We start from the raw sequence: 15915 nt of genomic DNA on the forward strand, positions 1-15915 counted from the left end.
ACAATTGTCTTTCAAAGAGGGGGAAATTAAAGTGTGTTTACTTGTATAGAAGATGCCAATGAAGTTTCCTCATGATGCTAAGAGAAAATATTTGACCCAAATTATTACCCTACAATGATATGCCTGTTAACTTAGAGCTAAAATCTGATGAAAGATGGAAGTTACTTGTATTTTTGTTCTTTAATAATATAGAATTAGTTTGTTTGAAGTGCAGAATATAAATACCCTTTCCTATGCCCCCCAGTGGCATATCTGTGATCTTACAATGATCAAACCAGGTTTTGATACCCATGGTTGGTAGAGTACAGATAGCCTATTGTGGAGCTTTGTGCTTAACTATAAACAGACAAAATTCTGAAAAATGTCTTCCAAGCTTGTTTAAAATTCAGTTGGGGGAGGAGGAAACATTTGTTTCTTAGGGACAAAAATTTTCTATATTTGCATGTAGAACTTCTCTTTGAAAGACGCAATATCAAAACAATTTACCTGTTTCTTGTGAGTTTTTCTCAGTTTACTTTGTAGGAATCAGTAAATCTTCAATGGAGATTTGTTTTTTATCATTTGGCTTTTTGTGCAATAATCCGGTGTTAATTAACATTTACTATTAGACTAAGAAAAAGACCATTAAGAAGTTTGTTACTTTTTCACCTCTTCTCAGGGCTATGCAAAACATTAAGAAAAATGTATAACTTCCTTAAAACTTTGAGCTTGTGATATGCATTTTATCTTAAAATATCAAATGATGTGTAAGCACCCCTAGAAATGGTTTATATTTTCCTTTGTGAAGCATGCCTTTACACAAAAACTAACTTTAGTGCAATTAAAACTTTCATTTTTCAAAGTGTCTTACTTTTTGATAAAGTAAAGGAATGTATAGCTGATTTTTTCTTAAAAGCTGGCTGTTACTGTAGGATTAAGACTATTTATTGAATTCATACTGCTTTATCTCTTTAAAACTCATGAATTAATTTGTTTAATGTTACCTGTAGTTTTAATTTTTAAAACATTTTGTGAAAAAACAAACTGATTTATTAAAAACCCCATTAACTAATTAAGAAAAATTAATAAATAGTAACCCAAATTCTTCCAGCTTTCATTTATAAATAAAATAAAGGAAGCCTATTACACAAAATTATCAGAACAGACCAACATTTTATTTTGCTTTTTTCTTTCCTGTTTTGTTTAAATTAAAGTTTGAATTGTGTAATATCATTAAGATACTTGCTAGAGTTGTAGTCTAATATTTTTGTATGTGGAAGTTGTAGTTCTTTATAGTTAGTTATTACACTTACTTGTAAGAAATAATTCAGATGACAAAGATATTAGAAATGTGTTTTTGGAAGGAAAAGCACTAATTTCAATACAAAAGAGAATAAATATGATTCAGTACAAGTGTGATGATAGTAGCCCTTTAATTCAGTTCTAATGTGAGTAATAAATGCCTTCAAGTGGCTTTGTAATGTTTAAAATCCTTACGTTCATCACTGAGCCACTTGAGAACATTTATTACGTAGTGTAAAATATCACACCCTAATATGAAAACTATGCTCCATGATTTTTTTTTATAAAAAAGGAAAGACTAGGCTTAAATTAAATTGACAGTCTTAAATTTATTCCATTAAATAAAAATTATAAAAGGAAAAATTGTACAACATTACAAGGTAAGAAGTATTACATCACACAGTTCCATTAAGTACATACTACAAATTTTTATATCCCATTGTATCATAACACTGGAAGTGTAAAACAAAAGACAAATATCTAAAAGTAAGTTGTACCTATTTTATTGCTATGTACTTTGAAAACAATTTATATGTCGCAGTTCAGTGCATTATATCAAGGAAGACAGAAGGAACAAATGTCCAACTGTACTGCAATGTACACACAACTTTAGACTTCCTTGTGTGCATATGCTTCAGTTTTATATAACACACCACAAGACAGTATGTTATTCACACTTGATTATACAGGTAGTTTACTATCATTCCCTTCACCCAACTATTGCTACAACTTAACCTCTAAAATATTCAATATTATGAGAAATTCTATGTATTGACAAGTGGCTGGAGATTTTCAATCTTCTACATCAAAAACATTTTCCTATGATTTATGTAAAATGTAGGGGATATATCAAAATGAGAGGCAATTTAAAAAATGATACCAAACCTTGGTATATAAAAGTACCTTAGCATAAAACAAAAGTCAAGAGCGTTGTTAGCATTTGAGTTGGATAGATAAGTAGATTATGTTCTGAAACTGTTTAATTTCTTGAATGTACTAGTGATATGAAAAGTTTTCATGTGGGATGAACTATAATAGTTTGTAACAAACTATATTTATGTATTCACATTAGGAGATGGTTATACATATTAAACTATGTATATATGTAGTCCTGTTGGTACAGTGTTTTAAGATTATTTTTTTTTTTTTATTTTGCACTGAAACTAAGAGCACTAGTTTCTCCATAATTGTCTTGATTTCATAATACTAACTAAATAGCAAACAATTTCAATTGTAACTTCCACAACTTAAAGCATGATAAAATGGCTAGAACCTGTTCTAGCCTCTTCTTGAAAGATAAGTGGAGAACTTAGTTTCTTTTTAAATGCTTTTATAACTTGTAAGAATTCTAATATAAAAAAAAAATGTACCTTGTTTATTACATAAATACAGGTTTTTCATACAACTGTGCACAACCACAGTACATTTGGTTACAAGGTTAAAACTGTTAGAAACTTTAAACTACTCTATAAGAAAATAAACCCATTACACTTTAAAACTCACATACTTAGCAACAATTACTGAAATGTGTAAGGGTGCTACTTGTTCTTACAAAAATATTGATCTGTAGTGATTTAAAATAGTTTATTGTACCCCATTTTTGTGAAAATGTAATATGGCAAGTTCAGATATTAGCATCTGAAAATTCAAGACAATACAAAAGGTATTTTTACACATGAAGGCATGGATATTAGCAACTAAACCTAAAGTTAAAATAATACACACACACACACACAGGCTGTGTTTATATGCACTGTTCCACAACAAAGGTTAGCTTCAGACATGCAACATTTAGGTCCTTGAGATGACAGGAATGGAGGGGGGAATCCCTAAGATAAGTCATAATCTGGATGAAATGTGAGACAAGATGGTAGCTGTGGTCAAAGAATGTACATGTTTTGAAAAAACAGTTAAAATAGGCCTTTCTTCTTTTCCTTTTTCTTCTCTTTGCATTCCAAATGCCTGTAACACAAACATAACACAGCTTTCAACAATGGTTATTTATAAACAGCCAAAATTACCAAGAGGTATGAAAATGATAAAACATTTGTTTCTAGCTATTTTTGTATTTCAAAGCAATTTGTTTGATTTGTATGATACAGAGTAGTGGATTAAACATTGATGCTGATGAAAGATAACTAACAGCAGTTTAATTCAATAACATATTTTCACTACCACAATCACCAAATAGTGTAAAGTTTTTACTTGAGTATAGAAGAAATGCTCTCAACTTCGTAATGTTTTTAGTGATAAATAAAACTACTGAGAGGCTGCTAGATGTGTATATTTTTTAAATCCTCTATAAATATTTTTCATGTTCCTGTAATGATGTCTTTTAATCATCTCTGTAAATGTAAGGTGAAATTCCAGTTATGGATGAAATATACAAGCTTTAGTAAAAGTTAAATATAGCACGCACATGTAGGAGTACAAGGTGTTAGAAAGTGGTTTGCGTGTAAATATGAAGGGTTAACCTTGTAGTTAGGATAGTAGGTCGCTTGTCTTGCCTGTATTGTGAAGAGATAGAAATTACCACATTGGTGTCAGATATGGGGCATCTCATGATCCTGAAACAATGAACTAGGATAAGACTTCTGTCTGAGAGTGAAAGAACAGCAGTAGGCTGAGTTATTAGAAAGAGGCATACTATCAAGTATAATAGGGTTAACCATTTAGTTTAGTTGACAGAATGTTTACCTGGCATGTGACAGGTCTTGGGTTTTTATAATAGGAGGTAATGAAATACAAATGTTATGAAAACACAGAAATTACAGCACCCGTACCAAATGTAGAATTACGACACTTCAACAAGTAAACTGAATACATCAAATATACTTGTTTTTATTTTTACCTTTTTCAAGCAAGCAATTAGTGATGCATCTACAAAAACCTCAAAAATATTTTGAATTACATACACAGATGTTAGTAACTAACAAATATTACATTAAAAACTTGGCAAAAAAAATAACAATATAATAATAATTTCTTCACAGAAGTTTCAGGCAAGTTGTATGATCTCACAAACTGCATGAGAGATTTGAGCTTCCTAGCACTTTGTGCTAGATTGTTTCAGTGATATCTAATGATTTGCCTCCCCAGTGTGACTACTTGCAATCTTTTAGAGACAATTACAGTAGAAAAAAAACTTAATATGCTTTAAAGATCACAAAACAGTTCCACAAGCTAACTGTACTAAAGAATTCTAGATTGCAAGATATGTCCAGAGGAAGTGAGCTTCACTTAAATTTAAAAATGAAATAGCTTGAATACCACCACAAAATCAGTTTGGTTTCTTACATTATTTCATTCTATTTTAGATTCATTAAATCTTTTTAATGTTAATGAAAAGCATAACCTAGGTGATGAATAAGACAAAAACAGAAACTGGATTTTTAATTTAACATGTCTTCAACACTGGTTTGATGTAAATATTTCAGTTACATAAATATGAGATTGGACTTGTTAAATTATGCTTAGGATTTAGTTTTTCAACAAAATAAAGGATATAATGTCAAATCAAGCATTAGTTGCTGTAGTGTAAACTAGAATGAGGATTATTACATTTAAAAAAATATATATGGAACAAGATAGTTCACTTATAAGAATACTATAACCCTTGCACTTGTTTAAAAATTGGTCAAAAATGAAGACTACAACTGTATTACTTTTGATATACAAGTTTCCTTTCCTTTTATATTAAGTTGTGTGAAATTCAATGACACATGGATAATCATTTATCTCACTACTGCAAAAAGTTATTTATATTGAGCATGCTTGTGCAAACTTCCTACAAGTACCCCCAAATACCATGCTTAACAATCTGCTCTCTTTTTTTTTTTTTTTACTTAAATAAATGTTAATGCATCTATAGTTCACCTCAGGTATTTAATACAAGTTTTATGTCTTCACAGGAAATATATTTTGTAACTCATGACTGTAAGGAAGTAGTGGAAGAGATAAGGATTCCTGGAATGTTACATTACACTAGAAATGTCCCAGAACAATAAATAATAGTGTAGATATATTTCACCCAGTAAACAATGCAATTCTTTGTTTAATTCACCCAATAGCAAATGAATTTTTCCTTAATATTGAGTTCCAACACTGCATAAACACGTGAATAATTTGTTGCTTTAGTTGTTTAAGTTTTAGTTATTAATGTATATAAAATTAGCCTTTCTTTATATATTTTTAGACCTAGTAACAACTGTTTATAATATTAATTACCTAAAAACAACAATTCCATGTGACTGGAAACTTAACTTATATAAACATTAACCTACATTTGAGGTTAATAAATCATTATGAATTGAATGCTATACTACAAATAAAAACTTGCACAACAGTTAAATATAAGAAAAAAATTTTCAAAACGTAATAAAATGTTCTTGAAGTACAAAATGCATAAATATTGACTTATTTCCAAATTCTACCCACATTTGTAAAGTATGCATCACTGAAGTATTTTTTTTTCTCTTTAAAGTTTAAAAGTATAAAACAGTCCTACCCGATAAAAATAAGATAGAAATATTTAGTTTCACATTTAAAAGATAATTAAATAACAATGTGTTGGTCTTGATTACAAAACAATGCCAAGTTACCCCTTCTAGATTTTTACCAGCTACTTGTCGAATCTTTTCACACTGCATTTTTTAATTCCATACAATGAGTACATAAATAAATGCTAAAATTATAGTGGCAATGTTTGACAATAAAGCAATTAAAAACTATAACGTGTAAAAAAAAATACTTCGTTTAAATGCTAAGTTAAACAGAATATGGTAAAGCTGATATTGTTAGTGTATTGTTGTTTTGAGAAATCAAAACACACAAACATATATCACAACCATATTGCTTTATAACTTTACATACAAACCTTTCTTGAAAGGCATCCACAAAAAATATCCAGACTACAGGGAAGATACCAAAAAGGAAATATAATGGTAAATAAAGAACAAATCTTGAAGTTTCTGTAACACACCTTGTTATTTAATTATTAATAGTTAGCTAGTGAAAATCACACATGCCACATTACTTATTGATGTGTATGTTATTAAAACACAACTTTTTAAACCTGTCAGATCTTAAGACTGTTGAAAGTATTTAACTTTCCACGTAAAATTACTACTCAGAATGTTTTCAACTGATAATGTACATTGTGTAATATACAAGATGTCCGCTGTCACTAGACAGCTCAAATAGCCTAGTTCTTGTTGCTTACAGTAAGAGAACTGTTATTCAGTCTAAGCAAATATGATTACAATTCAAATATGATTACAACAAATATCTCAATAATGCTCATGGTGTCTGACAAAACCGTCACAAATTATGGAAAATTTTAAATGTTCGAATAAGATAGCTGAGGGCATGTAAAGAGGAATATCTCTCTCATTGAATTACCAAAATATTGTTTTTATTGTTTCACAGGATATTTAATTAAAGTTGTACATGTTTAATAATAAAATTTTATGAAAAAATACATTTTTTTTGTAAACTTAAAGCCAGATGTTAATGAAATATAAAAAATTTTGTTCCTTATCATCACTGACAGTTAAGAGACTAGAGCGAATTAATTGGGTGTTATCATCATAGAAGTTACTAGCCTTTCAGAGAAAATAAGATGACCTGTAGAATTTAAAAAGTCATTGATACACTATTTTATCTATAGAATAGTACTGTGTATGTAGATAGTTAAATGAGAGTCTGTAACGAAATGTTTATATGAACAATTTCAAAAAGTTATACCTTGAAATTTCAAACAAAGCATAAAATTGTTAACTATATCTTACATTTATATCATGTTAACAAGTTTGTGATTACATTCAATATATAAAAAAAAATTTTTTTTTGTTGTTCAGACATCTCCTGTATGCCAATTTGTGTGATTCATTCTGTCTACCTTTTCATATAAATTCCATTCTGAATTTAATTTACTATATATTTCAACTGAGGTGTTTTGTTTTAAACATTTGTGACATGTTGTAAAAGTATTTAAATCAGCATTTTTACGGTTATCTCAGACTAGAGTTGATAACATATGTTTATCGAATTTGTCAGGAAATATGCTGCATAATAAATATTAAATTAGTTTGTTCATCACAGCTTGTAACAAAATAGAACTCTTAATATCCCTTTGTGTTGTAAAATACATTGGCTCAGCTAAATGTTAAAGCAAAATGTACTCAATGTCAACCTAAACATTTGCTGATGTACAATCATTCTCCAACAACCTTATTTTTAGTTTTACTGAATTTTATCACAGTTGGATTCTAGTAGAAATTTCTTTATTTATATATATTATATATGTATGACCTATTTTTATGATCCAACTCAGCAACAGTTATTTTGGCTGAAATAAGCACCTATTGAGGGCTGATGTTACAAACAGCCAAGTAATCTTTACTGAATTTGCATTTCTCCTTACTTATACTCAACTTGATAACTGGAAACACATTTATAAAATTGCATACAAGAAGAGCAGAATATAAGGTAATTGCAGTAAACACTATTTGATTCTAGCAAGCCACGGACTGTACCAATACAGAGCTGAGTGCCATTTTACATAAGGCAGCAACAAGCAGACACAGACTGTGATAAGTTGGTAAGTGAGGAAGTGTCGATCTTTATTCCACCCACAGGCCTATGAATGTTTCAAGAAAACATTCAAGCAATCATATTGATTATACAAGTCTTTCAAAATACCTAACAAAAGAAACTTTTATCCACTACAGATATTACAAATATAATACAATGGATTTTTATATGTTCTATACAAACAAATAAGAAGTTTCCAAAGCTCAACTCCAATAAACCTGTGATGCTTCAACAACAAAAAAAAAAAAAACAATTTCATTACCATAACCACTTCAGCAAACAAGATCTTACCTGTGAGAAAATAAAATATAAAAAACTAAAATTTCAATATTTTACAAACCATGATTGGTGTAACATACCATGAATATTTTTGTAAGCATTTTTAGAACAAAATAATTAGTCTTGTATAATTCATGTATTTCACATATGGAATTAAAAAGAAGTTTAAACAAATATTGCAGAATAAGTATTTAACTATTTTTTACCCTAAACAGATACCCTAGCTCTGATATTTCTTTCATTTAATACTGTAGTAACTATGTTGCACACTGATTGCACATTTAAACATCAAAATGTAGTGCTGTAAAATAGTGTTTACTAAATACATTTTCATTGTCATACACTTAAAAAGGTATAACTAAATATAACCAAGGTAAATTTTGTGCAGAAATGAACCGATTTTTGATCTGTGAATTAAACGTTTACGACATTTTCATTCAAATTAATTTTAATTCTAATAATTATGTGCTAGGTTATGATTTTTATGGTATATGTCTCATGTGAACCACAGCCATAAATCTGGAATGTTTCCTCACATCATACTAGGCAGATCCCCTATCAGGAATAACATTACAAAGCTGACTGTTTTATGTTTTACAGCTTGGTCTTTTCATATATTAATCTATGCTAAGCCTTGATGGCGAAATTAGAAAAAGTCATATCCCAATATATTAACATTTAAGAAAAGAGACTTACTCTTTTGAGTTGGAATCCACATGTATCTTGTGAATAGTAGTATCTCCATTAGAACTTTCAAATGCTGCTTTTTCTTTTTCAAATTGTTTTCTTTTTTCTTCTATCTCATTCTTCTGCTGCTGTAAGGTCTTAATCATTTGTTCATGTCTACACTGGAGCTGTTATTGAATGAAAGAGATGATTATATTTCATTATAACACACAGAGCTGTTGAAACTATCACTTAAAACAAATATATCCTGAGATGAGAAACACAGAATGCTTAGGAAGCAAAAAAAAAAAATAAAGATTTTCAGAAATAATCAAAATATAAAGAGAGTAGGTAATATAGATTATCATACGGGGTTAAAATATCCTATGTATAAAAAACACATTTGTCAAATTATTATATTTTTTACTTACGTCTGCTTCAGAATCCTTCAACTTCTGCATTTTCTCTTTCACTTTTACTTCAAAAACTTGTTCCATTTCCTTCTCCATTTTCTTCATTTTTAATTCGTGTTCCTTCTTTTCTTCTTCCAATTGTGAAAGAGGATTTCTTGTAGGTAAAATAAAAATTTAAACATACAATTAACAAGAATGATTTGAAATGATAAAATGTCAGAAGGGAAATTAAATGTATGTTTTTATTCAACATTATGAAAAGTAAACATCTTCATTTAAATTGTCCTCTGCACTACTTTATAAGAATCTTTTAGAGTTTGTGGTTTGTATCTGATTTATGATCATTACTGTTTTTATTTAATAATAATCAACCTAAATTTCTTTATAAAACATCTTCAGGTAAGTCTTAAACCTCTATAGCTTTCACACCCAAATTTAGAATGAAGAGTAGAATCATGTGTTCAGTACTGTGCCAAAAGTGTTAGGACAAGAGAATATTTTGCTATTTTTTCCATTTTATGGGACTAATTTTCCCATGCCATTACAGAATTTAAATTTCAAAATTATGATAATGTTTTACTGATCCATGTTGACAACTGAATGAGTCAGGGTGAGAATGCTTATTCTTTAGAATTCCTGTTTACTTGTAATGAAGACATGTCATAAGGGTTTTGCTTGAATGAACACACTGATCAAATATTGGAGTCTGAAATAACTGTCATGGTACCCCATGCAGTGTCTTGACTATATAGAAAGAAGCTAGCATATGGTGTTGGTGTATGCCAGAAGAAATCAATTTAATAGCACTCCACAAATAAACTTTGATAAAAACAGTGTTTAACACTATATATTAAGTTTTGTTGTCATGCCACAGCACAAAAAGCATAGAGAACTGTAAGTAGAGCAGAGAGTTCACATAAAAGCTTTACATGTTGCTGGTTGGACTTTCTGATAAATTGCTAAAAACTTGAAATGATCCCCATACACTGTTAAGTACACCCTAAATTGTGAGACCAAGACAAGTAAATTTGAAAATAGGAAAGGAAGAGGCAGAACATTTAAACTCCATGATACTGATGTTAAGTACCTACGTTTGTGCAGCTTGTAGGATAGAAGGAAGACTGCCACTGATCTCAAGCATGAGATAAACGACCACGCGCCAAATGACAGAAAAGTGTCCAAACCTACAGTGTCAAGAAAACTCAAAGAATAGAAGATTTGATCATGTAGCAATTACAAAACCTTTACTTCGATCTCTCAATATTGTCAAGAAGCTAAACTTTGCTAAATGGAAAAGGGTGTTATGGACAGATGAGTCCAAGTTTGAAACATCTGGTTCTAAGTGTAGGTTGTACAGTTGACAGAAGAAAGATGAAATATACTTACCTCATTGCATAGCATCTTCAACAAAGCATGGGGGGGACTGTGTGATGGTTTGGGGGTTGCTTGCTTCTGCTGAGTCAACAGGAGATATTTGCAAAATAGATGAAATAATGGACCAGCAGAAGTACAATTAAATGATAATCCAGTGGTTTGTGTATTGTCAGTAAAGGATTCTACCATCAAGAAGACATTGTCTCCAAACACTCACCCAACCCATGTAAAAATTACTTTAGAGAAAAGCTGCTGGAATCATTCAAAATGATGCACTGACTCCCATAGAGCCCTGATCCAAACCTAGTTGAGCAGATCAAATCTGGGATTTGATAGATCAAAAACCTGACAAATCAAAAGTAACTTCCTAATAAATTATTTGGAGTGTATAGGAGACATTTGGAGTAAAATTCCAAAGGACACTTTGGTTACATACATTGCAACAATGCCTAAAAGATTGTCTGGACTTAAAGCAAAAGGGACACACACAAAATATTAACTGTTTGCTGAACTCAAGCACTTTCACTGAGCTTCTGTTGTACTAAATATGAAAATTAATAGAATCTTGCATTTCACAATGATTTATCTTCCATTATTCTTTTAAAGTAGCCTGAAATCTAATTATTGACATTGTCCTAACACTTTTTCACACCTATGGTATCATAAAATGAAGTAAATTTTAATGTGGTTTTAGTTGAAACCTTAAAAAACACAATCACTAATAAAATGTTGATTGTAATTCAGTGGTTATTATTTCAAACCTAGTAAATAAATGGGAAAATGTCACCCACTAAAAGCGATCATAGTTTGTTCTTTACAATGACATAGTAGTACTGGCAAAACTGTCCTGTATATAAGAACGTTTTGCTGTCTATCAAGCACTTCTTACAGAATTCAAGATCAACTATATATAACTAATTTATAAAATAGCACAACAGTAAAAATCCAAAACTTTCTTATGTGGCAAAGTTAAATGTTTAGAACACATGCTGAAGAATAGTTTTACTTCCCTTATTCATAACTTCATTTTTTAACTTTCAGACTGAACTTTTTCAGGAATTTTAAAGAAAGTTATTGCCTAGATTTTCATAAATCTTGAAAGCAGCTATTATGAGACAAATATATAACAACGAACACAATCTGAAAGACTAACTTGTTTGGTATAGCATTTGAAGTTCCATCAGCTCCAACACCTGCAAGGTTAAGACATCTGTAGTTTTCATAATGAACATTATTAGTAACATCTTTCAGATCTTGCATGTGGGTCCTACAGCAGAGGAATGATTTCAATTAATTCTGATTCAAACACTAACTACATTAATTTAACAAGAAATGCACCAAAGATATTTTTAACTTTACATTTTATTTCTTGGCATTATCTATTTCTCATGAAATGATAAATCCAGTAATAAATGCACACTATAATGTCTCTTGAAAATTAAAGTAAAATTATGAAAGAAACAACACACATTTACTACACCAGTATGCATTATGTTCTGAGCTGTTTGGTATTTTGAAAAGCCAATTAAACTATTGATAATGTTCAAAAACATCACAGTACAACAATAGTCAAACTATTTTTTATTTATGTAAATATCACACTATATTATATTAAGTTTCATTAAAGGATTCAAGTTTTGTAAAATACAAATCATAAATAAATATAAACTGCAATAGGTTGACACAACTAAGTGACCGTCCTATAACTTTAGTTAGATGTGAACATAAACATAAAATGGAAAGAAAAAAAATCAACAAAAACTGACATTTTGTCTAAAGCTCATCTTCAAATCAAATTACACGACTCACCTGATCAGCATGTTTCTCAAAGCAATAAAATCACAATGTTCCAAATTCTCCACTATTAAAAAAACAAAAACTATCAATAAGATTTTTGTTCATTAAACTACAAATTTCAACATGTAACTAGAATGATGCACTTTACAAAAGGTTTGTTTTATTTAGTTAACTTTCATGTTACATATACTTAAGAATTATTTCTGGTAATTCTTATCTGGATAACAATAATCAAAAGCTACTAAATAACCTAAAATAAGGATAAAATATTATTGAAAAATAAAGGCTGTAAAAAATACAACAGATTAAAAATATTCTTCAAAAGAATACACTTTGTTGAATATTTTAGCAAACAAATAAATGATCAGTGGCCACTCTATTGAAACTGTGAACAAGTTTCATCATTTATCACTCTATTTTCTAAACATACAAGGACAAAAATCTGTCTGTCCACCTGTTGCACTGATATCTTGACCATTACAGTGCCAACCGACTCACAAGTTACACAGAATGAAAGTGCTTTCTGTCATGAAAAAGTAAGTTTGTATTTTTAAAATTCTTCCAGCTAACTATGTACATAAAATGATGTGCTACTTTGGGTGTATAACTAGACTTGAGAATAGGTTGAGAAAGATCATGGTAAATAATAACACTGAACCACTACATGTTTAAAATTACAAACAAATAATAACAGACTAAAATTTCCCATTACATTTGCTTGGTTATCAAGGAGATACACTGATGCAACATCACCAAATTTTGTCTAATCAAAACACTTGGCTACAACTCTATAATAAACCTATATGTCTTATCCACAGCACATTTCAATTTTGAAAACACCTAAAGTAAAGTGTGCTTCTTTAGTTCAGCAGGCTAACAGTGCCCAAACCAGGAATGAGTTTGAAGAGAAGATCCCAAAATTCATAATAAATTTACTGCCTTTCCATCACAGTTAATTTGCATGGTCATACAATTGACAAAGTAGGAATATGTCTTTGAAAAATCAGAATTCTAATCAAGCATCACTTAAAAAATGTTTGTATAACAGTCCCTCTCCATACACATTGTTACAAGATTATAATTAATGTTTAGAAAAACATGTTCCTGAAACATTTGGATATAATTTTGAAAAGAAAAACGAATCATTATTTCTTGTCATTTGACAGGTATTCAGCTTGTTTCTTAATATATTTTATTTACAAATAAAAAAAATACTAGTTTGCTTGCACTAAGTGTAAGAGACACAAGTATAAGCCTATGCAAGCCTAATTTTACAGAAATGTAGATTATTATTAATTCATCAGCTAATTTCAAGAACTTTAACATTTTAAGAAAATTTCCTACAAAGATAGTTAAAACATGAAAAATTAGAGCTACAAATGATCGATATTTTATGTAAATGACCATAAAATGGATTTTCTTATCATAACTTCTATTTATTTTTTTTAATTATATTTATAAATTTAACTCGTTGTTTAAGAAATAAATACAGTTAACAGCACCTGGTGACTCTGATATTATTAACAGAGAAACAACACAATATCTCATAACAGAAAATACTAGTTACTCACAATCTGGACAATTTCCCTAAGTTAAGATAGTATCTTTATTATTATTATTACAATTTTATGAGAGACATACTATTTTAGAAGATTTTGTACTAAAAGTGAGTAGAATATAACAGAGAAGAAAATCAATAATTATTGACATAATACGTTTACCTTCTACTATTCCCCAGGGATATCTTCTTCCTCGTATCTTCTTCCCATTTACTTCAATTAAAGTGTTACTTCCTACCACTGCAAATGGTACTCGAGCCTAATTAAAAAATGGGAACTTTTCACTGTTCATATTTAAGAAACTACTAAACATGAACTGGCTAAGCAATGAGTAAAACTAACTACTAATGACATTCATTTTATAATTTTACAATGCTATTAAATATATGGTTGAGTTTATTATGAGATTTTGTATTTACTTCTAATATTTAACAAGAAAAAAAATTCAATCTAAAGAAACAGTATTTTATCAATTCACAGCCTATTCAATCTGCCTGATATTGAATAAAGTCAATATGACATGAAATTTAACAAATATATCCCAATTCTGGATACAATTTGAAATGTAAACATGCTAAATACTCAGAAAAAATCCAAAAGAAATACTCTCTTCAGCATTTCAAAGAACTCCTTCCATAAATAAAGAACCATATGGTGAAACGTACATAAATGAAAAAAAACATATTGCTTTACAACCAATGTATGCATTTAAAAGATTATTTTAAGTGTTCCTGGACATTGATAACACTGACAATCAAACTTTTGTTTTCTTACAATGAAGTTATGAATGAACAAACTTATAACTGAACTTACTTTCATGAGCTTGTGCGACTTTTTTTCTTCTTCGTCATCACAGTCAGGAAATTCATAAATCTTTATTTTATTTTGTGCTATCTCATTAAGTATCTGAAAGTATTTATTTAAATTTATTTCATTACGTGAAATCTCATGCATAAAAATATTGTATTAACAATGGAGTCATTTTATTTCAACTGTGATAATACAAATGAGTAATAGAGAAATGAACAATAAATGCATTGATAATAAAACAAACCAACTATTCACACTTAGAATAATTCCACTGATTAAACAAGTCTTAATTTCTTAACCAAAAACATTTTGTCAAATATATAAAATAAATATTGTATTAAGATTAAGGGTAAGTACATTAAATCTGATTAATAAGATACTGTTTATACAACCAGAACATTCTTTAAAAGTATATTTCTCATATTTTATCATAAATTAAGAAATTTCAATATTTAAACAAATTTACAATTACAGCAATCACAACATAGTAACATTGCACAATGAAATAACTTGACAATTTCACAAGTGTAGGTCATGCCTAAAGAACAGATTAAGGAAAGTAGAATATTGGTTTCAATGCATCTGCAAACTATATCTGCCTGAAGACCACTTAGATAAATAACATTGTGGTGTTTTGTACTTAGGTCTTCACCAGATCTGTGTATTTTCTGCAAAACATCTGTTATAATAATTCTAAGTTTTTGCTTGTCGTAAAAATGCACATGTACCTTGCTATCTAAGCACTCAGGTTTGCACCCTCCATTTTAATAGATGTAAACCAAAGGAGGGTATAAATATAATTTTGCACATATTTTGGATATGAAATGGTTAACAAAGTTGTTTTTTTTTAAAGTCTAATGATAGGTTATAGGATAACATAAGATTATTTGTTTGTTTTGATAGTATTAAGCGTGGTAAAATTTAATCCAAGCTAAACTAATACGAGTTACAGCATTAATTTATCTCTTCATTGAAAATAGGTCATACTTCATAAAGGCTTAATTGGTATTAGGCCTAGAACAAGTGGACTTGTAAGTTTTAGTGTCTAACAATAATTCTCTTGTATTATTTTAGAAATCCTGTATCTATTGAAGTAGTGTTTCATGAAGATACTAACTTAACCACAAATATTTTACAGTTGT

General features: G+C 29.3%; 1 protein-coding gene across 9 annotated transcripts in view; it reads right to left on the minus strand.

The window, feature by feature from the left end:
- Nucleotides 1-1590: 1590 nt before the first annotated feature.
- LOC143250930 (septin-7-like) overlaps nucleotides 1591-15915 on the minus strand; it is a 59580-nt gene continuing 45255 nt past the window's right edge. For all 9 annotated transcript variants that reach the window (XM_076502124.1, XM_076502131.1, XM_076502127.1 and 6 more), the window contains 7 exons: nucleotides 14777-14869; nucleotides 14126-14222; nucleotides 12417-12468; nucleotides 11761-11874; nucleotides 9252-9387; nucleotides 8851-9008; nucleotides 1591-3243 (listed from right to left, as the gene is read on the minus strand). In XM_076502124.1, coding sequence (XP_076358239.1) covers nucleotides 3192-3243; nucleotides 8851-9008; nucleotides 9252-9387; nucleotides 11761-11874; nucleotides 12417-12468; nucleotides 14126-14222; nucleotides 14777-14869 — 702 coding nt within the window. In that variant the 3' untranslated portion in view covers nucleotides 1591-3191. The remainder of the gene's footprint in view (nucleotides 3244-8850; nucleotides 9009-9251; nucleotides 9388-11760; nucleotides 11875-12416; nucleotides 12469-14125; nucleotides 14223-14776; nucleotides 14870-15915) is intronic.

The sequence above is a fragment of the Tachypleus tridentatus genome, chromosome 5 (genome assembly GCF_004210375.1).
Source record: "Tachypleus tridentatus isolate NWPU-2018 chromosome 5, ASM421037v1, whole genome shotgun sequence".
In the NCBI taxonomy this organism is placed as follows: Eukaryota; Metazoa; Arthropoda; class Merostomata; order Xiphosura; family Limulidae; genus Tachypleus; species Tachypleus tridentatus.